Here is a 27,972-nt window from a genome sequence, read left to right on the forward strand (position 1 = left end):
TGAGGACATGGGGAGGGGGAAGGGTAAGCTGGGATGAAGTGAGAGAGTGGCATGGACATATATACACTACCAAGTGTAAAACAGATAGCTAGTGGGAAGCAGCCGCATAGCACAGGGACATCAGCTCGGTGCTTCGAGACCACCTAGAGGGGTGGGATAGGGAGGGTGGGAGGGAGATGCAAGAGGGAGGGGCTATGGGGATATATGTATACATACAGCTGATTCACTTTGTTATACAGCAGAAACTAACACACCATTGTAAAGCAATTATACTCCAATAAAGATGTTAAAAAAAGTATTAAAAAAATAGTGTATATATGTCAATCCCAATCTCCCAATTCATCCCACCACCGCCCCTTCTCCCTTGGAACCATACATTTGTTCTCTACATCCGTGTCTCTATTTCTGCTTTGCACATAAGATCATCTATACCATTTTTCTAGATTCCACATATGTTAATATATATTTGTTTTTCTCTTTCTGACTTACTTCACTCTGTATGATAGTCCTGTTTTTATTTTTAACATCTTTATTGGAGTACAATTGCTTTACAATGTTGTGTTAGTTTCTGCTGTATGACAAAGTGAATTAGCTATACATATACATATATCCCCATATCCCCTCCCTCTTGCTTCTCCCTCCCACCCCTCTAGGTGGTCACGACGCACTGAGCTGATCTCCCTCTCAGAGACAACCTATAGGCGACTCAGGGGTCAAGCAGCAGATTGGACCACAAGACCTCTAAGTTGCTACCAAACTGGGGATCTGGACCCATTTCCTAGTTTTGCTTTGAAATACACCTGAAGAAATGAAAAGCAGGTGGTCGCCGACTTTCAGAGAATTGAAGTCTGTTTTCTTGCCAGTTATTTTTCTGCCACCATCAGTTTCCATAAACCCTATGAGGAGACATATGTCCTCCCTCATTCTTACAGATCCAGTTGGATTGGAGATGACGGAAGTGATGGCACAAAGCCAGACACGTCTTAGCGCTCACTCCGCACTGTCACCAAATGGCCAGGCGTCAACCTTGAAGCACAATCTCTATGCTGGTTCCTGCAGAGACAAGAAGAAAGAAGAAAGAATAGGCAGAGCCTTTGGACTTCAGGACTTGTGATCCCATTTTTGTCCTCTGTAGCCGTGAGGACTTGGCAATACAGCCTGAGGCCAACAGTACTGCCTGGCCTCAGTGGCTGAAACAAATGAGGGATTTAGGTTTTCACAGAAAAGTGTGAAGAGAGACCATGCAGAGCTGGGATGCAGCTTCAGGATATGACCTGAGAGCCAGGCTCCTTCTGCCCTTTGGCTCCACCATCACTTCTGTGTTGCAGGCAGGAAAAAGGGAAGAGCAAGAGGAAAAAGTGGTGTTCCTACCAGTTTCAAAGAGCTCTCCTAAGAGTCTGCCCCAAGGTTAGTGCTCTTTTCCCTGGCCACACCCTACCGCAAGGGGGACTGGGCACTTTGTCACCCAATAAAATCCAGGGTCCTCTTACTAGGGAAGTAGGAGGCGAGTACAGGGCAAACAACAGCAGTCTCTTCTACTTTCTCTCATGTCCCTCTGTCAGGATAGTGGAGATTGTACCCCGCTTTCTAAAGATGAGAAAGCTGAGAGGTGGCCAGGAGGACCTGCACAGAGCCACAGTGGGTTGGTGGTAATGTTGGTGTCAGCACCCAGCTCAGGGCTGGTTTTGAAAAATGATGAACACAAAAGGCAGAAATCCATGAACATCTGTGGGCAAACAGCAGCTGTGAGCCCAGGGCCATCTCTGTGGGGAGTCAAACTGACAGATGAGAGGGGCTGCAGGGTGCAGTGAGAATGAGGGCTGCAGGACACAGGGCTCCATGTCATTCCCTGGGTTGGCAAGAGCTAGACAGCTTTGGCCTTGGCTCAGTTGGGAGAACAGATGGGCAGGAATTCGGCACAGCTTCCAAATCAGCCAAGCAGCAAAGACTGCCTTCTTTGCCCTTGTCAGCTGAGGCTACAGCTCCCACCAGTCCCAGCCAGCTGCAGAGGCCCAAGCCTGAAGACCATGACAACTTGGCCCGGACTGTGCCATGCCCCGCCCACTGTGGGAGCCAGGAGGACAAGCAAGTGCAGGTGTTCCGCCCAGCAGTGAGGGTGACACCTAGGTGGAGCTGCCCACCAGGTTCAGATTTCTCTGTGCAGGGCGAGCAAGCCTTGTAGCAATCCAATCTCAGCCCTGACTCCTTTGGCGCATAGGACTCTTAACTATGGAGACAGCCAGCCCGTTTGATTGAGGTCCAGACCTCTGTTCTTTCTCATGCTCTCACCTCCCTCCCACAGGAATGATGGCAACGTGGCCAGAGGTGAAAGGCAAATCCAGGAATTATACTGAGATGCAAGCAATGCAGAGAGAACTCCTTCCCACATCTGAAGAAAGGAGGGTCCTCACAGAAACAAGGCAATCGATGAGGGGATAGGAACGCGTGTTCAGCTCAGAAACAGGACATAAAATACATAGAATTTTATTGCAGCTCTGGCTAGAGCATATGGTATAAGAGGAAGAAATACAAGTCTTTAGAAAGAAATGCACTTTGTGCTGTCAGCTAGACGTGGTAGGTTCATTCTCTCTTTCTCCCTCCAAAGACTACATGAATTTTGGATTATCTGTGTATCTACTCCCAATTCACTGACTCTGGTATTAAAAGCAGACTGAAATTTGTTTAGAATTCTACTTAGCTAGAAAAGTTCTTTTTTTTTGAATGAGACTGAAATTTGTTTAGAATTGTTTAGCTAGAAAAGCCAGAAAAGCTTTTTGTGAATGGTGCAAGGATGACTACCATGACTCCTTTAAAGAGAGAAGCTGGGAAAGAGATGGGAAGGAGAGGCCGGGCCGGCTGTGAGGGCCCCACCCCCAGGAGGATGCTCCCTGAAAGCAGCAGTCTGTGCAGTGCCCACCACACCCCTCCTCCGCGAGGCTCTGGCGCCCTGCAGCCACCTGCAGGTTACACGATGAGGCTCTTCCAATGAGTATAAAGAACCCCCAACCCTGCTCCCTTACCCCAGGACTTCTATAATCTTGAGACCCTAGACTCATCAAAGCTACACTCTGCAGCCTGAAGATCTGTCCACACAGCCAAGGGAAGGCTGGGCAGGAGGCAGCCAGCAGGCTCTCACACCACCTGCCTCCCCTCCTTCCTCAGTGGCTCCCACGAGGGCACAATCAGGGCTGGGAGGCTTCATGAGCCCCCCTTGGCCCTCTGGGATGTGAGGAGTCAGCAGGGATTCATACCCATCCTGCCGGGACCATCTGCACTCAATTATAAGCCCTTTGGAAGCCAGCAGAGGGCTGTTAAGCTGCCGCTGGTTCTCTATGATTAGCTAGTTCTTGTCTTTTGAATACTGCATATGGTGCAGCCAGCTGCAGAGAGCATTCATGACTCAAAGCTTTTTTCCCCTCAAAGAGAAAAGTGCTAAGTTGTTATTACTATGGGAAGAAAAAAAAAGTTTAAAACTCTTACTTTCTGGTTAAGTTCCTCTTCCTCCCTTAAAATTCTACCTCTTCCCAGGATTGGGACCATTCCTTTGTCTGTTTTCTACCAGCACTATATAGGTACTTGCTTGCTGAAGATGAGCCTTGCTAAGAAATATCAAGATTGTGTATAATTCCAGCTCAGGTGTTGTTATCCATGGTCCAGTAGACCCTCTTCTCTCCCTTATTTTGTGTGAGAGACCTGACGTTAAGGCATGCTTTTGATGAAACCACTCCAAAAAGTCAACTCTTTGCAATCAACTCAGGAGCCAGCGCCACTGCTGAGGCTTACCTTCTTTCCCAGGTGCTGAGCCAGGAACAGAAGCAATACTGCTTGGTTCGCACTTGAAACCCTCAGTGTTCTCTGTAGGCGAGAAGCAGTTAGCTGGCTACAAGCTAGCATTAAAATCAGTAGGGATGCTTAAAAAAAACATGTATTTCTGGGGCTATACATAGACTTGAAATCCAGGCTCACATGTGAGTGGAGGTCCAGAGAAGATGGAGATTTGAGAGTCTTGTGAATAGTGATAATGAAAGCCATGAATTAGCTACAATTCACAGGGAAAAGAATATGGAAATAGAAGATGGGGGTAATCAGAGTCCCTTCTTCCTCATATCTCTGAACTAGGCAAATAACTCGTTTCTTTTCTCATAATACACAGGCTCTATGGTAAACACAGCACAAATATGCCAATAACCACAGGGCACTCTATGGATAAGACAATTCTTTGTAGAGTGGATACATGTATAACTGATTTGCTTTGCTGTACACCTGAAACTAATGCAACATTGTACATCAACTATACTCCATTTTAAAAATATATATTTAAGAAAATGTTCTTTGTACCATGAGTTTGGCTGGCTTAAGCCTATAAATTTGCAAAACTTTAGGAACCCATCTATATATGGAATGAATAGTTCTACTCTCCATGTTGAGAGACAAATAAAAATGCCTATTTAACTATCTAGCAGGAAAAGTACCCCAAAAGTGATTTCACTTTTTTTTTTTTTTGATGAGCAATTTTAAGCATGTCCAAGAGGAAGAAAATCTGTACCAATATGGGTTGTTCCACTGAGCCTAATGGGAGCCACATGTCTATCTGACAAGGGAGTTACAAGTTTGGAAAGGGAGAAAACAAAAGGAACCCTGTGTTGTTAGTCTGAAATTGGAGGTAAGGTGTAAATTCATGGTTTTCAATATATGGATACAGAAATAAATTTAGATGTCATGGGCACATAGGTATGTGTATACATATACACACATGCAGATATTCCCAAACTCTGACCACTGAGATGGCCTGGGACCAGTGGCTCCACAACAGTACTGGGTACACTTAGCACTCAAATCTTCGCTTTAAGGTAATTTTCCACTAAAGCAAGCAGGGCTGGAATAGGGAAAGTACAAGACAAACTTGGAATGTCTTATAGTGTCAGAAAATAAAGAAATGCCCAAGTTAAAGGGGGATGTGTCAAGACGACACAGGAGCCAGCTTGAAGGTGTTCCTGCTGGCCACATCTGAGACCATTTAAGCATCTAAAGGAATAACGATAATAACCAATTACAACCCACTGAATAAAAACTGAAGAATCCATACTTGTAATATTAATATAAATTAATAAAGGGGGAATGAGTGATTCTATAGTGGAAAAGTCTGGCAAGCACCACCTTAAACAAGTGGTCAGTTAGTGTCATAATGATGGGACAGGTGGAAATCATGCACCGCTTGAAGAGATGCAGCGAGGAAGACGCAGCATTGCTTCTATGCTGCTCCTGCCAAAGATGCATAAACTAAACCTAACCTAACCTAATCTGACAGGAAACACCATCCAAAGTAACTGGCCTGTAATCTTCTAAAGTGTCAACGTCCATTACTCAGCCATGAAAAGAAATGAAATTGAATTATTTGTAGTGAGGTGGATGGACATAGAGACTGTCATACATGAGTGGAGTAAGTCAGAGAAAAACAAATACCGTATGCTAATGCATATATATGGAATCGGAAAAAAAAAAGGTTCTGAAGAACCTAGGGGCAGGCTAGGTAGACGGAGGCGTAGAGAATGGACTTGAGGACACGGGGAGGGGGAAGGATAAGCTGGGACGAAGTGAGAGAGTGCCATGGATTTATAATACACTACCAAGTGTAAAATAGATAGCTAGTGGGAAGCAGCCGCATAGCACAGGGAGATGAGCTCGGTGCTTTGTGACCACCTAGACGGGTGGGATAGGGAAGGTGGGAGGGAGACGCAAGAGGGAGGAGATACGGGGGTATATGTATAGCTGATTCACTTTGTTATAAAGCAGAAACACACCATTGTAAAGCAATTATACTCCAATAAAGATGTTTAAAATTTTTTTTTAATTTAAAAATTAAAAAAAAGGTCAAGAAAGCCAAGAAACAGCTGAGGTACCATTCAGAATAAAGGCCACTACAGAGATATGACAACTCAAAGCAGTATGTAACTCTGAACTGCATCCTTTTGCTATAAAGGTTATTATTGGGACATTTGGCAAAATCTGAATGGGGCCCAAGGATTAGTGGCAATTTCCTGATTTGACGGTTGTTTTGAGGTTACATAGAAAAATGTCCTTGTTTACATGAAATACATACTAAATTCAGGAGTGATTTTTAGGAGTGACAGGCCCAGCAACTTGGCAATTTATTTTCAGATGATTCAGGTTCTGAATTGGTAATTTTTCTGTCTGAGGAATAGTTCAATTTTTTTTTTTTTTTTTTTTTTTTGGGCCACGCTGTGCAGCTTGCAGGATCTTTGTTCCCTGACCAGGAACTGAAACTGGGCCTCGGCAGTGAAAGCGCCGAGCCCAAACCACTGGACCGCCAGGGAACTCCCTAAAAATGTTTTTAAAAGTGTAACTTCTTTTCCTTTTTATGTTATATGACTTAAAAAATGACTATAGCAATGAAGACAGTGATGTTGACGATGAATTTGTGACATCAAGAATTTCATAAAATTATTTCTTGAAATAAGGTAGAAATTCATGTTATTTTATATAATGTGATTTTTAAGTATATATTTTCATTAAAACATTTAGGAGTTAAAAAAAGATCAGTGAACGAATGTGCTCTTCTAGGTTGAATTAAAATAGAATATTTAAGGTTTAAAAAAGTTTGGCTGGGGAAAAATAACAGTTTTGCAAAACCTTTGCGATCCAAAACTAAGATGATATTCAACAGCAAGAAGTATTCCAATTTCTCATAACCAGTTCTCACAAGCAAAGAAATGCATGCCTCACTTTAAGAAGGTGTCCAATAGAAACAGGCAAATCTGAAAGAGTTTACCAAGTGTAATAAATTAGAGGTGAAATCACAACAAAAGAATTTATGGCGTACAAAAAAATTCACAAGTAGAAGATTCCTTCTATCAACTTCTCAGAGTTCCATGAGCTCTCCCCTGACCTCTGAAAGATGGGTTTTACCAAAATCTGGTTTACACGGAACTTTTCAGGTATATATGGTCTGAAAAGAAAGAAGTATCTGCTAAGAACCTGCCTGGTGCTCCTTCCTTGTTGCAGCCCTTCTTTGTGTAAGTGATCAGAATCAGGTCCAAGAGACACAGAATCAAGCATGACATATCACACCAAACACCATTTCCTGTCCAACCAATTCTCATCTCTCTCCAGTAATGAAAAGGTGGACGTTCTTCTTGGACTGCAGCATCTGTGCAGCCCGCTCCACCCCGACCACAGCAGACAGCCTCTGGGCATCGTACTTGGAGTAGGGGACAGTGCAGGTCCAGGCAGCTTCCTCTCCTCTGGTGGCGGCTTGCAGCATGTTACAGACTTCACTGTAGAAGTGGGGATATGTTGGCAGTTCATAGAAAATTAGGTTCCTGATGCCTTTTATTGTGTATCTGTTAGAAGGAGAAAGAGAGGCTATGTCTACATGAGAAATTTTATGGAAAAGCCACCGAAGAGTTTTACAGGGACATAGTCACTCTCGCTGTTTCATGCAAGGAGAAAGACCATGGCACAAATAACACACAGACCAAAAGTTACTCAAATTTGAGCTGGAGGGGCTCATTTTTTGTGACAGTGTATTTGAATTCCTAATGTTTGGCTTAAGATAATGATAAAATGAATTTGCACTTCTTGAGCCTAATCTGAGCAGACTGAGGTAGGGTGGGGAAGAATAGTAGACAAGGATTAGAAATCTGTCGCAGAAAATTTGAAAAGCAGGCATTTCCAATTTAACATTATCCTAATTATAATCAGGCAAAACAGTGTTCTGTAATGGAGATGAGGTCAGACCAGACCCAGTACATAAAATAAACAGCATAAACTGTAAATGCACTCCCATTAGTCTTTTCTTGTCATTCTGTAGACATGTTAACTCCATGGCAGATGTCCCAAGTTCACCCATTTACAAAATCCTGCCCGAGGACCCATTAGGCATTATGGGAAGGCAATTAATTTCAACAGCTTCCTCGCTTCTTTCCCTGCTGCACAGGGCTGCATGGTGTGGGGGGGGTGCAGACCCTAGGGACGCGCCTTACGGTTCGGGTTGAGATCAATCATTCCCTCTTGGGCTCCATGACCAAAGATTTTATACGTTGACAAGTTTCTGATTTTTCCTGTTAAGACTCTCATACAGGGCTGATGTCAGACTCCCTCGGGAATTTTATTTTATTCATGGACGGTAAGTTTTCCTTGTCTTTTTATCCCTTGGCTCATCCTGATCTCTCTGGAGACCCTCCTCTCCCAAAATATAACTGCAGCCCATTACTTGGATCAGCTTTCCACATCCTCTTTCCATAAAGGAATTTTAATGGCTAATGATGTTGAAAAAACACAGTTCTGCCTCAGTAGTTATCAAAACAAACACAGAGTTCCATTTCTGCTTAGTATGTAGAAAACTCAAGAGAATACTGCTCCCGTGCTAACAAGAAAAAGATAATCTACAACAGTGTTCCTTTTCCTGAGCCTAGACAGCTGATGTCACAGGGCAACCAAGTGAACGGATTCAACGGTGCCCTGGTGTGTGTGTAACAACTGATTCTCAGTGGGGGAGGATAGGTGCTGATTTGAAGCATTTGCCAATTTCTGTGGTGTAAATACTCCATTTCAAGCTACCAGTGTCATGTTGCTGAACTTGGAACTGGGAAGAGATGTGCAACCATACCTTAAGAGCTGGTATGAGCCAGCTTCAGCCCATCACTGACTGAATTCCAAAGAGTGACAAGATGGTCTGAAGAAAGACAGGACATATGAACCACTTCACCTTTGGCAGAGCACAGTGGGGAAGAGGGCAGCTGCTAAGAAAGTGGGTAGGAAGAAAAAAGCTACACTTTTAACAAGTTCTTAAAGGGCAATTATGGGCTTGCATGACAGTTCAGAATCCCTGGGATTCCCGGACACTCCTTTACTTCACAGTCATGATGGCTTTTCCAAAGGTCTCCACTGGGAGCCCTGGAAAGGCTGGACGCAAGGCAGAAGACCTGAGAGACCCCGATGGTGGTGCAGACATGAAAACTCACTCTCTTCCCAGAGCCATGTTGTATATGAAGCTAAAGCCTGAAGCCAGTGAGGGGGCAAAGGTCAACTGCCAGGGTGGAGTCAGAAGCAGCAAAACTGTGTGCCCTAAGGGAGGAGCATTAACCCCTCACCCCATCCCTCCCCACCACAGGACTTACATCCAGTCAAAAGAGCAGTCTGGGGAAAGGGGAAAGGGCATGAAGACTGGGGAAAGGGCATGAAGCCTGTTCAGCCCAAGATCCTGCACTGATGTAAGCAGATGTTTGCCACCACTGCAGAGATGCAGGGAACTCTTCCCCACCAAGACCCCTCGTAGAACAAGGCAGAGGCTGGCCACCATGGAGGGTGGTGCAGGAGCCCTGAGAAAGCGCCAGCTCCAAAGCCCAGGATGGACAGAACCTGCCTGCATCTGAGCTGGACCAGGAGGAGAACAACTGCCCCACTTCAAGCCTTAGGGGAGGAGCGAGCAGGAGCAGCCTGCTGCTGGGGGAGGGGCCGGAGCGTGGGAGAGGCTCTCCCTCGGCACAGGGGTGCAGGGCATGGTGAAAGCTGAGAGGGGAGCAGGACACTGAGACAAGGCCCTCCAGCACTGGGCCCCACAGTGGGCCACTGTCTGCTGGAGGAACTGGCAGTTTGTGGTAAATAGAAGGCAACGACGGTAACAACCAAATCCTAACTAGATTCACAACTGCCACGCTAGTGGCCTGACAGAAGAGGCGTCCAGGCCAGCTACTTACTCAGGCACTACGTTCAACTGACAATTACAAAAAACACAGAAAAGCAAGAAAAAGACATTAAAACCATGAGGTATCATTTTGACTATCAAGTCACTGGAAAAAAGGAGAATTTACAGAAATATTTACAGAATTTACAGAAATAGGCTAATGGAGTATAAATTATTGTGAGTGTGTATTTCACCGGGGAGGGGAGAAGATGGGAGTGGCAACACACAGCAAATTTTAAACTGGGTACAGCTTTTGAACAAATAAGTTTTCCTTTCCAAATTTATCCTAAGGAAATGCCTAGGCAACTATGCCATCAACTACGCATATGGATGCTCTTGGCATTATTGTATATAATAACAGAAAACAACAAATCAGTATGCCCATTAAAAGGAAACTGGGTTAATTATATACCCATACAATGTAACACTATGCAACCATTAAAAAGGATGCTATACACACCTTAAAGATTACTTATAATTACACAGAAAAGGTATTTTTACAATGTAAAGATTTAGCAGACCTACCTTGACCAAGTGATTACATTTAGTATCACCAAAAATGGGACAAACTGACACCCTGGGCCTCTTGAGGAGATGCAGGGGGAAGTACACAATAGCCTCTATGTAGAATTCTTACTAAAATAATGTTTAAATCTTTGGTCCCCGAACTCTAATGCTCACTGAATCACCTATTTGTTTTTTAAAAATACCTGTAATTGGTCCCCATCCCCAAACACCATGATTTAATTGATACTGGGGTATGACCAGGGCATTCAGATTTTTAAAAGCTCCCCAAGGGGATTCTAATATGTAGCAAAGTTTGGGAACACTGATCTAAATAATAAGAAAACAGCCAAATCCAGATGTGAGACATTCTACAGGAAACTGGACTGGACTCTTCAAAACATATCAGTATCACAGCAAGAAACAAAGGCAGAGAATTATTCTAGATCAGGGTTTCTTAACCCTGGCACTACTGCCATTTTAAGCCAGGTAATTCTTTGGTGTAAGGGCTGTCCTGTGCACTGTAGGACGTCTAGCAGCACCCAGGCCTTGACCCGCTTGAACCACTAGACCACTAGAGTAACCCTCCAACTGTACCAACCAAAAATGTCTCCAGATATTTCCAAATGTCCCTTGGGGAGCAAAACTGCTCCTGCTTGAGAACTGCTAAAATAGACTAAAGAAACATGTCACGCAAATGCAACGTAGGATTCTTAACTAAATCCTGGATTGGAGCGGGGAGTGGGTGGTGAGAAGCAGCTGTAATAGTCATTTTGGGAACAACTAGGAAAATTTGCATACAGACTAAATATTAGATGGTATTACTGCAGTAATGTCAAGTGGTATGTTAATGGTGTTGTGGTTAGATAAAAGAATGTTGTTTTTAAGCTCTACAGGCTGAAAGATTTAGGAGTTAAGTGTCACGAAGCCTCCCATAATTTACTCTCAAATGGTTCAGGAAGAAAAAATAAGAGATGTGAGTGGAAAGAGAGAAGGAGAGACAGAGAATGTGGGTGCATGAGAATGTGGCAAAATGCTAACAGCTGGTGAAGCCTAAGTGGAAGGAGTTAGAGATGTTCACTGGGATAGTCTTACAATGTCTTTTGAAATGAAATCTTCCCAAATAAAAAGTTGGAGCGGGGGCAGGATATAGTAGAACTATATATATATTAACTTAAAAATACATCCATAACATACAAGTATATACCAAAATGCTAACTTATTTAAGCTTTTTTTCAATAAGCACATAAAACATTCAAGATAAAGAAAAATCCAAATGTGTACACTGTGATCCCAATGTTGGTGTCCTTTTTAAAATGCCTGTGTCTGTGTGTGTGTGCACGTGCACATGTTTTTTACATCAAAGAGACAGGAAAGAAATACACCAAAATGGGTATTTATATCAGTAAGATGATAGGTGATCCCATTTTTTTAACCTAGATTTTCTAGGTTCTCTACAATAATTGTGTAATACTCTTATAATGAGAGTATTTTTAAAGCAAAATAAAACAACAAAACCAATTCCAATAGGTATTATATTTAAAACCCAAGAAAATCTCTCTTAGGACCAATTCGTGCACAGTAGAGACTAGGCATCTCCTGGAAATAAGAGCACGTGACCAGAACCTCTTCAGAGGGGCAGTTAGTAACAATTCCCATGGTCTTCTGCACCTCTTCCCCTGCCTTCCTCCTCTCCTGTATGTGCTTTGGGTCTTCGGTGACCCCTACAAATATGGCGTAACACTGTGACAGGACCCAAAACTAAGGACATTCCCGATGTCTATGTTACCTGACAACTGTTAAAGATAAATGAGGCAACCACAACTGACTTGCAAGGCTGGCTCCTGCATACAGTCTATAAAGACGAGGTCTGTTACTTCTATAACTGGGGTTCTCCCTGGGGCAGGGAGCACTCAGAAACACCCCACTAGCGTTTCCCACCTCCAGAAATCCTACCTCCAGAGTTTCTGATTGCCCCCTGCTTAAGAATCCTTCCTGTGCTAACCCACTGATAATGCTCAGAGAAAGAACTGTGAACTGTCCTCCCCTCAGGAGGGCCATCATGACCAAATGCCCATCCCATCCTAAGATTCTACTGGTTTCATCTCCCCAAAGAAAACAAATCCTCAGGATGAAAGTTTTTTGCTAGCTCACAAATGAACTGCAATATGTCTAACACGGCCTACTTCCATAGAGAATATAAATACAGAATTTTAAAGCTGGATACTAAAGTGTAAAATACATGTACTTTTCCCAAGGTCAAATGAAAAAATCAAATCACAAAGACACTGCAGATCAAAATACCCATCATCACCTTGGTGACCTCTCAAGCAAAAAAATCTATAGCTGGGAACCTTGAGATAATTGGCAGTTGCAGGTTATCTCCATTCAACTTAAACACCCACTAACCTGGTCCAGGGTACAAAGCTAATGGCCCGTGTTCGGTTTGTCTTTATAGTGACTTTGGGGACAAAACAGTTTGGTCAATAAATGAACAGTGTAAGACAGAAGACTGTCCTGCCTACTTAAGAGAAAGGGCTCCTTTGACATCATGCCCTCTCCTTGAAAAGCTGCTACTTGAGAGCAGTCCTCATCCCAGCTTAGCTCACTCTTGCTACAGACAATCACGCTGGGAAGTTTTCCAATCCATCCACTTCATTTAAAGGACTTGCTTTGATGTATCAAGCTTTTGGAAAACTAAGGGCTCTTTAGACCTGCTGAGTGCAAACTCCCCCAAAATACCATTTCCAACATGAATGAAAACAACAACTCACTGGAACAAAGCAAATAATGATGCCAGCAAGAAGCAAACCCTGAAGCCCTTAAATAGTCACCTCTAAGCCCCTCACCTTTTGCTTCTCCTAAGCTTCAAGGAGCCCCTTAGTCCTGGTTCTCCTTGGTGCAGAAGTGTGTGTGCACTGCCTCAGGACAAATGAGAGCTTTCTGAACACTGACCCTGTACTCAACTTCCATCTCCACAGACCACACAGTCCCCAGGTGTTTCATCTGTGCTTCTACGACAGGTTCCTCCCTTTCCTGTATTCAGTTGAGAGCTGCTCAACTCTATAATATCCTTCTTGAGGGGTATACCCACAGCTACAGGAGGTACCCTAAGTATGGACCCACTCCAGATCTGTATACAGGTTATGCTGTAGTCACTCATTCGTTTCTACCACCTTTTCCAACAATGCCCATTTTGAAAGAAAACCAACCAACCAATCAAGAAAAGTCTGTCCAGCCCCCCAGACTCTGGCTTGTCTGCAGGAGGTGAAGCAAGGGAGGACCTTATAACACAGCAAAGCCCACCATGCACTTGGAAGCAGACCCTCCAGAGAGGACACTTGAAACCTGGCCCTACTTTACCTTTTGTAGAAATGGAAGTGCTCTGTGAGGAGCAGGAACTGCTTCTCTCCTTGAAGGAAGAAGTGTCTGGCCCTGGAGACACCAGACTTCTGGGTGTACTCGCAGATATGAGTGAAGTTCAGTTCCTCCTCCTTGAAGTAATTTCGGAGACGCACAAAGTCAAAGTAGGAGGGGACATAGATAAGCGTGTGAGACGTGACTGCATCACGATACTGAGGCAAAATCTTGTTGACGAAAAAGTTAAACCTGATTTGGAAAGGCAAAGGGCAGAGAGTCAGTGGTCTAGAGGTGAGCCATAGTGTCACTGCCAACTGCATGACCCTGGGCAAGTCACAATCTCCTTCTACCTCCCCTAAGAGGCCAATTTGGCCTACCTCATTGCAAAGAGATTATATAGGGATAAAACTTGTTAAGCGCATCAAAAAGTAAGTGCCAACACTATTCATCATAAAGGATAGATGTGATGCTGGTATATCCCAGAGAATTATTCTAGGAAGTACGTAACTGTATCATTCATTCATTCATTCAGTTGTCAATCAGTCAGTCAACAAATAATTACTGAACACCTACCATGTGTTAAGCACCATTCTGCTACCATGGGTCCCCTGACTAAACACAATGAGAAGACGGGGAAATTACATAGAGAATTAGAAAAACAGTTCTTGCCCTGAAGGGCTTAGAATTAAGTTGTTGACATGAGGCATTAAAAAATTAATGTAATTTAAAAATGCCACAGTCTAGGGGAAAGTACCCTTGATTTACTAACCCTGACACTATTGGAACTAGGACAACACACCATTTCTCTGGCCTTCAGTGTCCTCCTCTGTCAATGGCATGATTGGATTCAATTATCTCATTTCATTTCGTAAATGGTAACTAAGAAAGCCAACGTGGAATACAATTCTAAATTTGAATGCCCAAGTAAAATCCCTCTCTGTGACCCCCAGGGATCCAATGGGACAGGGGAGGGTACCTGGCATCAATCACTGAAGCTAGGTTTTCAGGTTCCATCCTCTGGAAGACATGTGGGAGCTGCACCAGGACATGACTGATGCAGCCTGTCATCGGGACGTTCCTCACAGCCACCTGCCAGGAGTCAGTGAGAACATTAGGAAGTGAGCTATCCCCATTGTTGACCAAATGCTGTCCTCTCCTTCTGCCTCATGACCCAAACAATACACAATACTTCATGAAAATTCAGAGAAAGAAGGAGAGAACCCACCTGGCCTTGCACATTGACGCAGTACTTGTTGAACACAGAGTTGATCTGGGCATCCTGCAGGGCCCCAAACAGCAGCGTCTGACGATAGTACTTGGACCAATTATTGAGGTTCCACATGCGCACTCGAGAAAAGTCCACCCCATGTGAGTCCAAGGGCAGTAGGTTCATGTGGTTCATCAAATGCTTTGAGCAGAAGTAATACTCCATTAATACTTATTGAACACTTACCTGTTGGGCGTTGCTAACCTTTCTATAAGCCCATCATCTTATTTAACCCCATGAAGTAGATATTATCATCTCCCAAATTACAACAAGAAAACAGGCTCAGATGGGTGAGTGACTTGCCCATAGTCAAGCGAACAAGAAGAAAAGCTCAAACTGGCCACCTTGTGGATCTCTCAAAAAGGATCAAGATGCTACCTATACAGAATATTTCTTTTAAAGGAAATTCTGAAATGCCACTCTGGTCACTCTATAAGCAACTCAGTTCCAGACTTGGACAAGAAGGGAAATGACACGGAAAACAGAGCTGCTGTCCTTCCATGACTTGGCTCCCAAAACGTTAGAAAATTCCCGGAGTGACTACATGTGCCTTTTGCTCAAAATAAAGATGACTCAACCATCGACATGCCTGTTCTATTTTAATCATATTTTTACCTTGTAATGTATATTGAAGGGTCACAAGTACTATAAGTTTATTCCCTACTTTATAAATAAGTACTCCCCTTTATCTGTCCCAAACTTACTCCAAGTCCTGGGGTTGTAGAAAAGGTAAATTCTCACATGCCTTATAAAAATAAACCTATAGTTCTGTGATGAGGATTGTTCCAAAGCACAATCCTAAACCCCAAAACATTGCAGAGTATGTTGAGAGGGAGAAAAAAAATTATAGTACAAATTACAGTAGGGGGACAAAAACATCTTACGTTTCTCTGTAAAACATCACAAATTAAGAAATCATGAGCAATGTTTTCCCATCTCCACTGAAGACCAAACAAAAGAGAACGAGCATAAATAGGAGGAACTATTTTAGATAAAAACATTCCTGGTGAGGAGGGATTTCAATCAATCAACCAACCAACCAACCAACCAACCAACCAACCAACCACACTAAACTGGTCTATTACTAGAAGCAACTTTTAAGGGGAAAAAATCTTTTCTGGAGATTTGAAAATGTTGACAAGAATTTTTATCTTTCTGGATACTTTACTGACCAACTTGTGGGTAGAAGAGGGGACAACATTTCCCGTTTTCAAATTGGAAAATGTGGAATATTTCCATTTCCAAGCTGAGTTTTAATCTGGACTTTAATAACCATTTCAGACTCAAACCACTGAGCTTCTTGTCTCTAAATGTTAATGACCAGCATTACCAAGACATGCTCCCAGTTCTGCATCAGGTAAATGTCAGCTTGATCAATGATGAGAAGCTTAATACAAGACAGAAAGTCAAAATCTCTCTTCTTCTCTCCTTCTCCACCAATGATGGTCCTCAAGCCCAGAGGGGAGGCAATGAGGATGTCTGACGAATAGAAGGGGGCATAAAGTCGGATGCTTCTCTGCAGTATTGCCACCCCTATACACAAAACAGCCAAGCACACATCAGTTCATGAGTCACCACCAAGCCATTAGCTTCCACCCTCTCCAACTGCAGCCTCCCCTTGTACCTTCCACATCTTCCCCTTTGCATGTAATTGTGCTCCAACTGCTTTAATTATTAAAATCATCATCGTCATCCCTCCTTTGCATCTACGGTCCCTTCTAGCTCCCACCCTCTTCTTTTCCTTCACTGGCAAACCTTCCAAAAAATTATCTCTACTTTAAAATCTCCCACTCACTTCTTAATGTACTGCAATCTGCCTCTGAGTCTCAGGACACCACTGAAATGACTCTTGCCAAGGTCACCAACAGCTCTCAGTTACCAATTCAATGGCACTTTAGTGTTTCTTGTCACGAATGCATAAGCACACCCTCCTTGAAATGTTCTTTTCCTTACTGGTGGTTTCTGTCACTTTAACACTTACTTCTATTACTGACCTGGTCCTTATCTATTTTTCCATATTCAAAGAGCTCTTCAACAAATCCCTGGATTCACCCACAAGTTCTCTTTCACTCTACATAAAGCTTTGGATAAATATATTCACTAATTATGGCTTTAACATTATCATCACAAAAATTTATATTTCCTGCCCACATCTCTTTCCTAAGCAACAAGTAGCAGTCTTTAAAGAGCCCAGATCATATGTGAAGGAGATTCACTTGCTAATCTTAAAGCATCTACCAGAGGGGCAGAAGTTGGCTGGGACTCTCTCTGGGGACAGAATGCTGGCAGATGCCATTTTTACAAATTCCCTCTACCTTGATGGCACTGGTGGGTGCCACTTTTTTGCACTCTCACTCTTAAGTTGCTAACAGTGGTGGTGGGTGAGTACCCCCTACCCCACGGCCCTGCACTGCCTGTGTGCAGCACTGACAAACATGGACAACGAGCAGCCACGCCTACCCCATCTCATGCCACTCGCGGGACACGACCTGAGGCAACAATCACATGTAGCCCACACAGGGGACACTCCTTGAGCACCAGGCTCAGGCAGATGGGGGTGGGACTGCATTTCTAGACTCCATGGGAGTGAAACAAACAGAGAGAGTTTATAAGATGACCAAGAACTAGGAAAAAGTTAAAAATACAGTTCATCTCCCACACAGGGCCACTCCTTCAAGACGGGGCAGTAACTGTTTTGCATAATACACAGAAACAAAGACGGAGAGTCAAGCAAAATGAGGAAGCAGAGGAACATGTTCCAAATGAAGGAACAAGATAAAACCCCAGAAAAAATATTTAATGAAACAGATGCAAGTGATTTATCCAATAAAGAATTCAAAGTCATAGTCCTAAAGATGCTCACCAAACTTGGGAGATGAATGAACGAACACAGTGAGAAACTCAAGAAAGAGACAGAATATAAGAAAGTTCTAAACAGAGCTCACACAGCTGAAGATTATAATAATTGAACTGAAAAATACACTAGAGGGAATCAACAGCAGACTAGATGGTAGAAAAGAACAGATCAGTGACCTGGCAGACAAGGTAGCAGAAATCACCCCAACAGAACAGCAAAGAGAAAAAATATTTTTAAAATATGAGGACAGTTTAAGGGAACTGTGGGACAACATCAAGTGTACTATCATCGGTGTTAAGGGGTCGCAGAAGAAGAGAGAGAAAGGGGCACTAACACCCACATTATAGGGGTCCCAGAAGGAGGACAGAGAAAGAAAGGGGCAGAAAACTTATCTGAAGAAATAATGGCTAAAAATGTCCCTAACCTGGTGAAGGAAACAGACATTCAGGTCCAGCAAGAACCAAGAGTCCCAAACAAAATGAGCCCAAGGAGATTCATACCAAGACACATTATAATTAATATGTTAAAAGTCAAAGGTAAAGAGGGAATCTTAAGCAGCAAGAGAAAAACAACTAATTACAGACAAGGGAATCCCCATAAGAATATCAGCTGATTTTTCATCAGAAACTTTGTGGTCCAGAAGGAGATGGCATGATATGTTCAAATATGCTGAAAGGAAAAAACTTCCAACAAAGAAGGAAGGAAATAATAGAAGTCAGATGAGAAATACTGAATAAATGAAATGGAGACAAAAAAAAAAGATCAATGAAACTAAGAGCTGGTTCTGTGAAAAGATAAACAAAATTAACAAACCTTTAGTCAGACTCAATAAGAAAAAAAGAGAAGGGGCCCAAATCAGAAATGAAAGAGAAGCTATAACTGACACTACAGAAATACAAAGTATCGTAAGAGACTACTACGAACAATTATACACCAACAAGTCAGATAACCTAGAAGAAATACATAAATTCCTAGAAACACACAATCTTCTAAAACTGAATCATGAAGAAAAAATGTGAATAGATCAATTACTAGTAATGTGATTGAATCAGTAATCAAAAAGCTCCCCAAAAACAAAAGACCAGGACCAGAGAGCTTCATGGTAAATTCTATGAAATACTTAAAGAAGATTTAATACCTATCCTTCTCAAACATATTTCAAAAAACTGAAGAGGCGGAAACACTTCCAAACTCATTTTATGAGGCCAGCATAACCCTGATACTGAAACACCACAAAAAAAGAAATGTACAGGCTACTATGCCTGATAAACACAGATGCAAAAATCCTTGACAAATTATTAGCAAACTGAATCCAACAATACATTAAAAGGACCATACACTATAATCAAGTAGAATTTATTCCAGGGATGCAAGGATGGGTTGACAAAGTGGGTATAGAGGGAACGTATCTCAACATAACAAAGGCATATACGATAAACCCACAGCTAACATCATATTCAGTGGTGAAAAGCTGAAAGCATTTCCTCTAAAATCAGGAACAAGACAAGGATGCACACTTCTGCCACTTTTATTCAACATAGTATTGGAAATCCTAGCCACAGCAACTAGGCAAGAAAAAGAAATAAAAGATACCCAAATTGGAAAGGAGGAAGTAAAACTGACTATTTGCAGATGACATGATACTTTATGGAGAAAACCCTAAAGACTCCACCAAAAAACTGTCAGAACTAATAAATAAATTTAGTAATGTTGCAGGATACAAAATTAACAAAAATCTGTTGTGTTTATATACATTAATAATGAACTATTAGAAAGAGAAATTAAGAAAACAATCCATTTACAATAGCATCAAAAAGAATAAACTACCTAGAAAAAAATCTAACCAAGAAGGTAAAAAACTTGTACTTGGAAAACTACAAGGTATTGATGAAAGAAATTAAAGATGACAGAAACATGAAAAACTACACCATGCTCATAGATGGGAAGACTTAGTACTGTTAAAATGTCCATACTGGACACCAAGGGGGGAAAGTGGGGGTGGGGGTGGGGGTGTGATGAATTGGGAGATTGGGACTGACATGTATATACTAATATGTATTAAATGGATAACTAATAAGAACCTGCTGTATAAAGAAATAAATAAAATTCAAAAACAAAGTCCATACTACCCAAAGAAATCTACAGATTTAATGCAATCCTTATCAAAGTACCCATGACATTTTTCATAAAACTAGAGTAATCCTAAAATTTGTACAGAGTTGCAAAGGATCCTGAATAGCCAAACTGATTATGAGAAAGAAGAACAAAGCTGAAGGTATAACACTCCCTGATTTTAAACTACACTACAAGTCTACAGTAATCAAAATTGTACGGTAATAGCACAAAAACAGACACAGATCAACAGAACAGAGAGCCCAGAAATAAATCCATATTTATATGGTCACAATCTATGACAAAGGAGACAAGAATATACAATGCAGAAAAGACAGTCTCATCAACAAATGGTGATGGGAAAACTAGACAGCTACATGCAAAAGAATGAAACTGGACCACTAGCTTACACCATCTACAAAAATCAACTCAAAATGGATTAAAGACTTGAACATAAGACCTGAAAACCACAGAACTCCCAGAAGAAAACATAGGCAGTAACTTCCCTGACAACAGTCTTAGCAATATTTTTTTGGATCTGACTCCACAGGCAAGGGCAATGAAACCAAAAATAAACAAATGGGACTACATCAAACTAAAAAGCTTGTGCACAGCGATGGAAACCATCAATGAAACAAAAAGGCAATCTACTGAATGGGAGAGGATATTTGCAAATCTAGTAAGGGGTTAAGATCCAAGATATATAAAGAACTCATGTAACTCATTATCAAAAAACCCCAAACGGGGCTTCCCTGGTGGCACAGTGGTTGAGAGTCCGCCTGCCGATGCAGGGGATATGGGTTCGTGCCCTGGTCCGGAAAGATCCCACGTGCCACGGAGCGGCTAGGCCCGTGAGCCATGGCCGCTGAGCCTGCGCGTCCGGAGCCTGCGCTCCGCAATGGGAGAGGCCAAAACAGTGAGAGGCCCGCGTACTGCAAAAAAAAAAAAAAAAAACGCAAAAAAAAACCCCCAAACAATCCAATTAAAAAATAGCAGAGGGGGCTTCCCTGGTGGCGCAGTGGTTGAGAATCCACCTGCCGATGCAGGAGACACGGGGTCGTGCCCCGGTCCGGGGGGATCCCACATGCCGTGGAGTGGCTGGGCACATGAGCCATGGCCGCTGAGCCTGCGCGTCCGGAGCCTGTGCTCCGCAACGGGAGAGGCCACAACAGTGAGAGGCCCACGTACAGCAAAAAAAAAAAAAAAAAAAAAAAAAAAAAAGCAGAGGACCTGAATAAACATTTTTCCAAAGAAGTCGTACTGATAGCCAACAGTCAAATGTAGAGATGCTCAACATCACTCATCAGGAAAATGCAAATCAAAATCACAATGAGAAATCAAAACTACAATGAGGTACCATCTCACACTGGTCAGAATGGCCATCATTAAAATGTCTACAAATAACAAATGCTGGAGAGGGTGTGGAGAGAAGGGAACCCTCCTACGCTGTTGGTGGGAATGTAAGTTGGTGCAGTCACTATGGAAAACAGTATGGAGTTTCCTTGGAAAACTAAAAATATAATTACCATATGATCCAGCAATCCCACTCCTGGGCATATATCTGGACAAAACTATAATTCAAAAAGATACATGCACCCCTATGTTCACAGCAGCACTATTCACAATAGCCAAGACATGGAAACAACCTAAATGTCCATTGACAGATGAATGGATAAAGATGTGATACATATATACAATGGAATACTACTCAGTCATAAACATGAACAAAATAATGCCATTTGGCAGCAACATGGATGCAACTACAGATTATCATACTAAGAGGAGTCTGTCAAAGAGAAAGACAAATACCATATGATATCACGTATATATGAAATCTAAAATATGGCACAAATGAACCTATCTACAAAACAGAAACAGACTCACAGACCTGTGGTTGCCAAGGTCAGGGGTGGGGAAAGGGATGGACTGAGAGTCTGGGGTTAGTTGATGCAAACTATTACCTTTAGAATGGGTAAACAACAAGGTCCTACTGTATAGCACAGGGAACTATATCCAATCTCCTGGGATATGCCATAATGCAAAAGAATATAAAAAAGGATGTATATATGTGTATAACTGAGTCACTGCCGTACAGCAGAAATGAGCACAACATTGTAAATCAACTATACCTACTCCAATTAAAAAAAAAAAAAGAAGAATGTATCAGGTGGCTAGTAAGTGCTGTGATCAAAATGAAATAATATAAAATGATAGGCTGTGATTTTGGAGTTATAAATTCTTACAGCCACCATGTATTATAAGTTGCTATTAACCAAAGCACAGAGAGAAAAAAAACCACAATGAGATATCACCTCAAACCTGTCAGAATAGGTCTTATCCAAAAGACAAGAAATAACAAATGCTGGCAAAGATGTGGAGAAAAGGGAACCCTTGTGCATTGTTAGTGGAAATGTAAATTGGTGTGGCCACTATGGAAAACAGTATGGATGTTCTTCAAAAATTAAAAATAGAATCACCATACAATTGAGCAACTCAACTTCTGGGTGTTTATCCAAAGAAAAAAACCCACTAATTCAAAAAGATATATGCACTCCTACGTTCAATGCAACATTTATAATAGCCAAAATATGGAATATGGAAGCAGCCTAAGTGTCCACAGATGACAAATGGATAAAGATGCGGTGTGTACACACACACACACACACACACACACACACACACACACACAATGGAATATTACTCAGCCATAGATGAATGAAATCTTGCCATCTGCGACAACAAGGATAGACCTTGAGGGTATCACAGTAAGTGAAATAAGTCAGACAAAGACAAATATCAACAGCATGTGACTTCACTTATATGTGGAATCTCAAAAACAAAAAACCAGACAGATAGATACAGAGAACAGACTGGTGGTTGCCAGCAGGGAGGGCGGGGTTGGAGGGTGGGCAAAATGGATGGGGGAGATCAGGAGGTATAAAACTTCCAGTTATAAAGTGAACAGGTCACAGGGATCCAATGTATGCCATGGGGAATATAGTCAATAATATTGCATTAACTTTGTATGGTGACAAACGGTAACTTTACTTATTGTTGTGATAAGTTTGTAAGGTATATAGACATTGAATCACTATGTTGTACACCTGAAACTAATATGTCAATTATATATCAATTAAACAAAAGACTGATTTATCAGCTCCTTGTTGGCCGCCTGCATATGTTTAAAACTAACTGTAAGCTCTAATCCCCTTGCACTGCACACTCCGGCCATGCTAAAGCCTCTGAATCCTAAGTCTTGCCGGTTTATTCACCCTGATGCCTCCACACTTGCCATTTCCTGTCTGAAACTTTTTCTTCCACTCTCATCGCTCTACTTTGTACCTGGCTAAATCTGACTCAGGTTTCAACATAGTATGGATGGTACCTCCAACAGAAGGCCTTCCCTAACAGTCCTGAGCCCATTTTGAGTAAGGATATTTGCTTTAAATACTTTAACTAGAACACCCACTATCCTCTAACCGTAACACATCTCATCCCATACTGTCTGATTTGTCTTAAGGCTGGACTTGCTTAACAGTAACTTTTAATTCCATATCTCCAGCTTAACAGTGCCTGGCACATAGTAGATGCTTAATAAGTGGTAAATGGGCATACGTGACTAATAAATATTTTCCAGGAACTTTTTCAATGAACAAGCAACCAAGTACATGGGAGCTGAATGACAAACAAGCAAAAATGTGCAAAGCTGGGTGGGAGTCAGTAAGTCCAGAGTGGAGATAATTCAGGTGTGGGCACTCCACATGGCAGGCAGGAGGGAAGTCCATTACATACAGATGCTCTAGTTTATTCATCTTCCCCAGACTGACCCACCCAGCCCCATCAGCTCCAACTCCCCCAAGAAGCCCTGTAGCATTGACTGTGAGCTACCAGCTATAGGCATGCTGAGACATTTGTTATAAACATGCAGGTGCCTTTCATACATGCCTTCACAGACACTCCATCCCATTAGCCAAGTATGTACCCCATTAGCCAAGGCAAGACTCTCCCCTGGCAGACGAGTGGTCTCAAATGTGTCCTGGTTCTGCTAGGAGGCTGAGACAGTGACCCTCTGAAAGAATGCCTAATTCCAGGCTTCTAGCTTCCAGCTATGTGCACCTCACACCTCAGGTCCCTCAGGGTCTCAGTTTTGACAAGGAGGAATTACCAGTCCTGAAGTGGTCATCGATGTTGCCGACAAATACAGCTTCATAATCCTCAGGCCTCTTCAGGTTGGGTGGTCTCTCCTTGGGATCTGAGCCATACTCTCCATTAAACCTCTTTTTGTTGCTTACAATTATTTTCTTCTTGCTGTCGCCCTCAAGAAGACAGATGAAGAGCTGTACCACCCGCAAAGCAGCTTCCCGGAATGGCACCACTATCGGCACCTGTGGAGGGAGTGATGGGCAGCCTTGGAGGGGCAAGGGGAAGGAAGGACAGCTCGAGGTGAGCCTGCTGGGGACCTAAGGAGCCCTCCGTTCCACAGCCCCTGGCCAAGGACCACATCCGTGTCACCCCCTTTACATAGGACCTGGCTCAGTACTGAAGGCTGAGCATCTTTCCGAACCACAGCACCATGTCCTATGGACTTCAATCTCATGGCTCCTTGGGGTGGGGGTGGGGTTAATTCTTAAGCAGAATGTAGAAATTTTATTTATTTTTTTTTTTTTTTGCGGTACGCGGGCCTCTCACTGTTGTGGCCTCTCCCGCTGCGGAGCACAGGCTCCGGACGCGCAGGCTCAGCGGCCATGGCTCACGGGCCCAGCCGCTCCGCGGCATGTGGGATCTTCCTGGACTGGGGCACGAACCCGTGTCCCCTGCATCGGCAGGCGGACTCTCAACCACTGCGCCACCAGGGAAGCCCAGAAATACTCTTTGAGGTAAGTCAATGCCGTTAACAGAGGTGTCCATTAGCAAAAACCCAAGGGCATAAACACACAAAGCTCTTTGAGGACAAGAAATGTTACTCATTTCTGTCTCCCACAGAACTTAGTTCAGTATTTTGATCCGTAAGACCCAAGGAATATGCTGAACAAATGAATTAGATGTATTAAGTAGAGAATAAAGTTAGTAAGGAAAGGACTAAAGCATCATTACTTTTCTAGTACATTTCCTAGTACATTTTTCAGAAATGATGATAAAGGATTTCTGAAATAAGATGATATTTCAATGGGAAATATAGGATTCAGTTTTCCAAACATTTCCAAAAGTGCTCAATTTTAACTGTTGAGGAAAAAAAAACAGAAGATGCTTAACAAATGATTACCTTCTAACTACCCTTGTGTAAACAATACAATCAATGGATATAACCCCAGTCAGATCAGACAATTCACCAAATTCTGAATGTGACTCATGGGTAATCTACCTCATATTCTATTTTGCAATTCTAAATGGAAACAGATAATCTTATTATCCTGATGTTCAAGATTCTGAGATAGTTTCTCAGAAAGGCAACCAGCACAGCCAGAGGGGTGTAGTGATTCAGTTTGGTACAGTGCAGGGATGATGGATCAGTTTTGAAGAGGGCCAAGTTACTGTCCCGGCTGTCACACTAAGTAAGTGTCTAGGCTTTGGTTTCCCCAACTATCAAACAAGAGGGTTGGACTAAGAAATCTCTAAGAGCCATATCAGTATCAAAATCCTAAAATCCTATTAAGCCCAATGAGAAGAATCTAAGAAGATGAGGCTTCTTCAATATAGACACAGAGGCTAAAGGGTAAGGGGGTATGGGTGGCACAGTATCTAGCTCCAGCACATCATGAAAAACGTAGACAGAATTCAACGACGTAAGCTCCCAATCCACTGGAGCTTAGGCTTATGAGCCACATAAATGTAATCATCACTTTAAGCAGTAATAAGGATACAATGCAAAAACAGGGATTTTGTTTTCCAAGGTCTACATATTTATGTGGCTTAGTGAAGGGAATCCTTGGTTCTAGTCCTGTCTCTGCTACTTTTTCTCTGGTTCTCTTTAGCAAGGTCCTCTACGAATCTGGGTCTCTGTCCACAGGTGTAATATGTAGGGATTGAATAAAAGGCTCCTTAAGGTCCCATCCAGCTCTGACAATCACAAAGAAGAGATTTATAGTGGAGTGTTACTTATGTAGGATCAGGGTTTATCTTTAAGGAGAGAATTATCATGGAGGTACCTCCTACTCCACTTTCCAGTTAGATCTGCTGTTAGAGACAGTCCACTGAGCTGTCTGCAGCACTGCCGTGACATTACCTGGCCCATCTAATATGCTCATTCTTGGACTCATTCATTATTCCAATCATTAAACCATCTGAGAACCTGCTAAGTGCCAGGACCCATATGTTAGAGCCTTACAGCCTCCTTGAGGGCAAAGTTCTGCTGCTGCCACTCACCTTGGGCCTCGTTAGCCCTTGGTCCCTGAAGTCATCATCATCACCCAACCCAAGTTTCTGGCTTCGGCATCTGCTGTTGTTGGCAAGCACCTGGGCATTGGCTTTGAGAACGTGATTTATCACATGCAGGCAGTACACGTGGCGGATCTCTTCCCCTTTCTTCAGGGCAGTCCTTTCTGGGTAGAACAGGTCCCGGTAAGAATTCATAATTAAGAAGAGCTCTTTCTGGAGGGGTGTGAAGGGGCTACTTGAATTTGGGGGACAAGAGGGGAACTGGCTGTTGGTCTTGATCCAGGTGGATTCCAGAGGCTTCTGGAGATGAAGTGACTTTAAGTCAATGTCCTTTGGGGGTTTAAAGGTTTCCAACTGTTGAAACCTGGATGAAAAGACAAGCTGGCCCAGGATGGGCCACTGTGGGAGAAATGATCAAGAACTAAGTTAGAAATGAATTATAGTACCTTACATTCATATAATGCTTTATAATTTACCAAGGCCTTTCACAACTTACAGATCCTCTCACTTTATCCTCACAACAACCTTACAAGCTAAACACTATAATGCTCTTCTTGCAGTTTAGGAAATGCTGAGGTTCAGAGGTTATAGGATTCAGACAAACAGAGGAGAACAGAGCTAAGGGTTAGAGCCCAAGGTTTCTGACTTTAGAAACCTTGTGAGCTCTTCACTAGATCAGTGGGTCACAAACTGTCCTGTGGACCACACTGTAGGAAGTCAAAATTTACTCTAGACAAAAGAAAAGGGGGCCCAACGGTCAAATAACTTCGGTAACCACCACAAAACCTAATCCCCCTCAGGGAGAGTCACAAGCAGATCGGACACTAAAGGTTCTGCTGAGTCCTGTAACAAGGACTCCGTTCCACTTCGTTTGACCCAGAGTTTTCCAAATTTACTTGGACGTGGAACAAGGTTTTTGTTGTTGTTTTGGATTTTTTTTTTTTTTTGGAGACATATATTAGAATTGAAAAGAATAGTATTTTGTGGAATACCAGTTTGGGAATTTTTGCACTGTAACAAAACTGCTGATCTTAGCAATAAAGAAAGGATGACCTCTGCAATAAAAAAGAATTAACTATTGATATATGCCAACAACTGGGATGAACCTCCAAGGAATTATGCTGCGTGAGAAAAAGCCAACCTGTATGATTTTATTTATATAACGCTTTTGAAATAACAAAATTATAGAAATGGAGAACAGATTAGCGGTTACCAAGGGTTAGGAATGGGGGAAGGGAGGTGGGTGTGGTTATAAAATGGCACCAGGGAAGAGGAGGGATCTTGATGGTGCTGGAAATGCTCTGTATGTTGACTGTGGTGGTGGCCAGGGCAACCTACACGTGATAAAACAGTATAGAACTAAATAACACAAAGGAGCAGGAGCAAAAGTGAGGAAATCTGAATAAGACAGGTAGGTTGTATCAGTGGAAATTTCCTACTTGTGATATTGTACTACAGTTTTGTAAGATGCTACCATTGGGGGAAACCGGGCAAAGGGCACATGGGATACCCTTGTATGATTTCTTACAACTGCATCTATAATTATTACCTCAATAAAAATTTCAATGAAACAAGGATGACCAATTCTTATGAATAGCATCAGTGGTGAAAAAAAAAATCACCGAAAAAAGAAGCAAAAACTGCTCCATACTGAATAATTTAGGTGTGAACTTATCTCAGATATTTCAAACAAATGAACAGCAGTAGCTACTGTCTGACTGAACACTTTGTACATGTCTTCCAGTAAACTAAATTACTTTATTTTGATGCAGGCATTACTGTCCCCCTCTA

General features: G+C 42.5%; 1 protein-coding gene, 1 long non-coding RNA gene and 2 pseudogenes across 6 annotated transcripts in view; 1 reads left to right on the forward strand and 3 right to left on the reverse strand.

Annotated features, from left to right (window-relative positions):
• The window catches only part of LOC309799247 (centrosomal protein of 78 kDa-like), a 780,309-nt pseudogene that overhangs the window by 625,319 nt on the left and 127,018 nt on the right, over positions 1-27,972 (reverse strand). The window lies entirely within an intron of this gene.
• LOC309800867 (centrosomal protein of 78 kDa-like) overlaps positions 1-27,972 on the reverse strand; it is a 720,575-nt pseudogene that overhangs the window by 602,606 nt on the left and 89,997 nt on the right. The window lies entirely within an intron of this gene.
• Positions 221-5,844, forward strand: LOC309799862. Its single transcript, XR_014293367.1, has 2 exons — positions 221-1,407; positions 2,303-5,844. It is a non-coding gene; the product is annotated as an uncharacterized lncRNA (long non-coding RNA).
• LOC309799855 (U3 small nucleolar RNA-associated protein 25 homolog) lies at positions 5,830-27,938 on the reverse strand. Of its 3 annotated transcripts, none has more exons than XM_082613468.1 (7): positions 26,170-27,938; positions 23,972-24,191; positions 16,168-16,316; positions 14,796-14,978; positions 14,547-14,659; positions 13,574-13,819; positions 5,830-7,361 (listed from the first exon to the last, which is right to left on the reverse strand). In XM_082613468.1, exons 1-7 carry the CDS (start codon positions 26,374-26,376, stop codon positions 7,118-7,120), a joined length of 1,362 nt encoding a protein of 453 aa, XP_082469594.1. In that variant the 5' UTR covers positions 26,377-27,938; the 3' UTR covers positions 5,830-7,117. The 3 variants fall into 3 exon arrangements, with proteins under 3 accessions (XP_082469594.1, XP_082469593.1, XP_082469595.1); XM_082613467.1 differs by having other exon boundaries at positions 16,168-16,370; XM_082613469.1 differs by having other exon boundaries at positions 16,168-16,370; positions 23,972-24,255; positions 24,483-26,309.

This window comes from Mesoplodon mirus (assembly GCF_964341445.2).
Source record: "Mesoplodon mirus genome assembly, chromosome: 3".
Lineage (NCBI taxonomy): Eukaryota > Metazoa > Chordata > Mammalia > Artiodactyla > Ziphiidae > Mesoplodon > Mesoplodon mirus.

Excerpts from the sequence above, each read along its gene's own strand:
- LOC309799855 (XM_082613467.1), bottom strand. The coding sequence starts at position 26,376 with ATGAATTCTTACCGGGACCTGTTCTACCCAGAAAGGACTGCCCTGAAG. Across the intron at positions 14,660-14,795 it reads GCGTCAATGTGCAAGGCCAG|GTGGCTGTGAGGAACGTCCC; the intron begins GTGGGTTCTCTC and ends GACTCCTGGCAG. Across the intron at positions 13,820-14,546 it reads GCTTCAGTGATTGATGCCAG|GTTTAACTTTTTCGTCAACA; the intron begins GTACCCTCCCCT and ends TTTCCAAATCAG.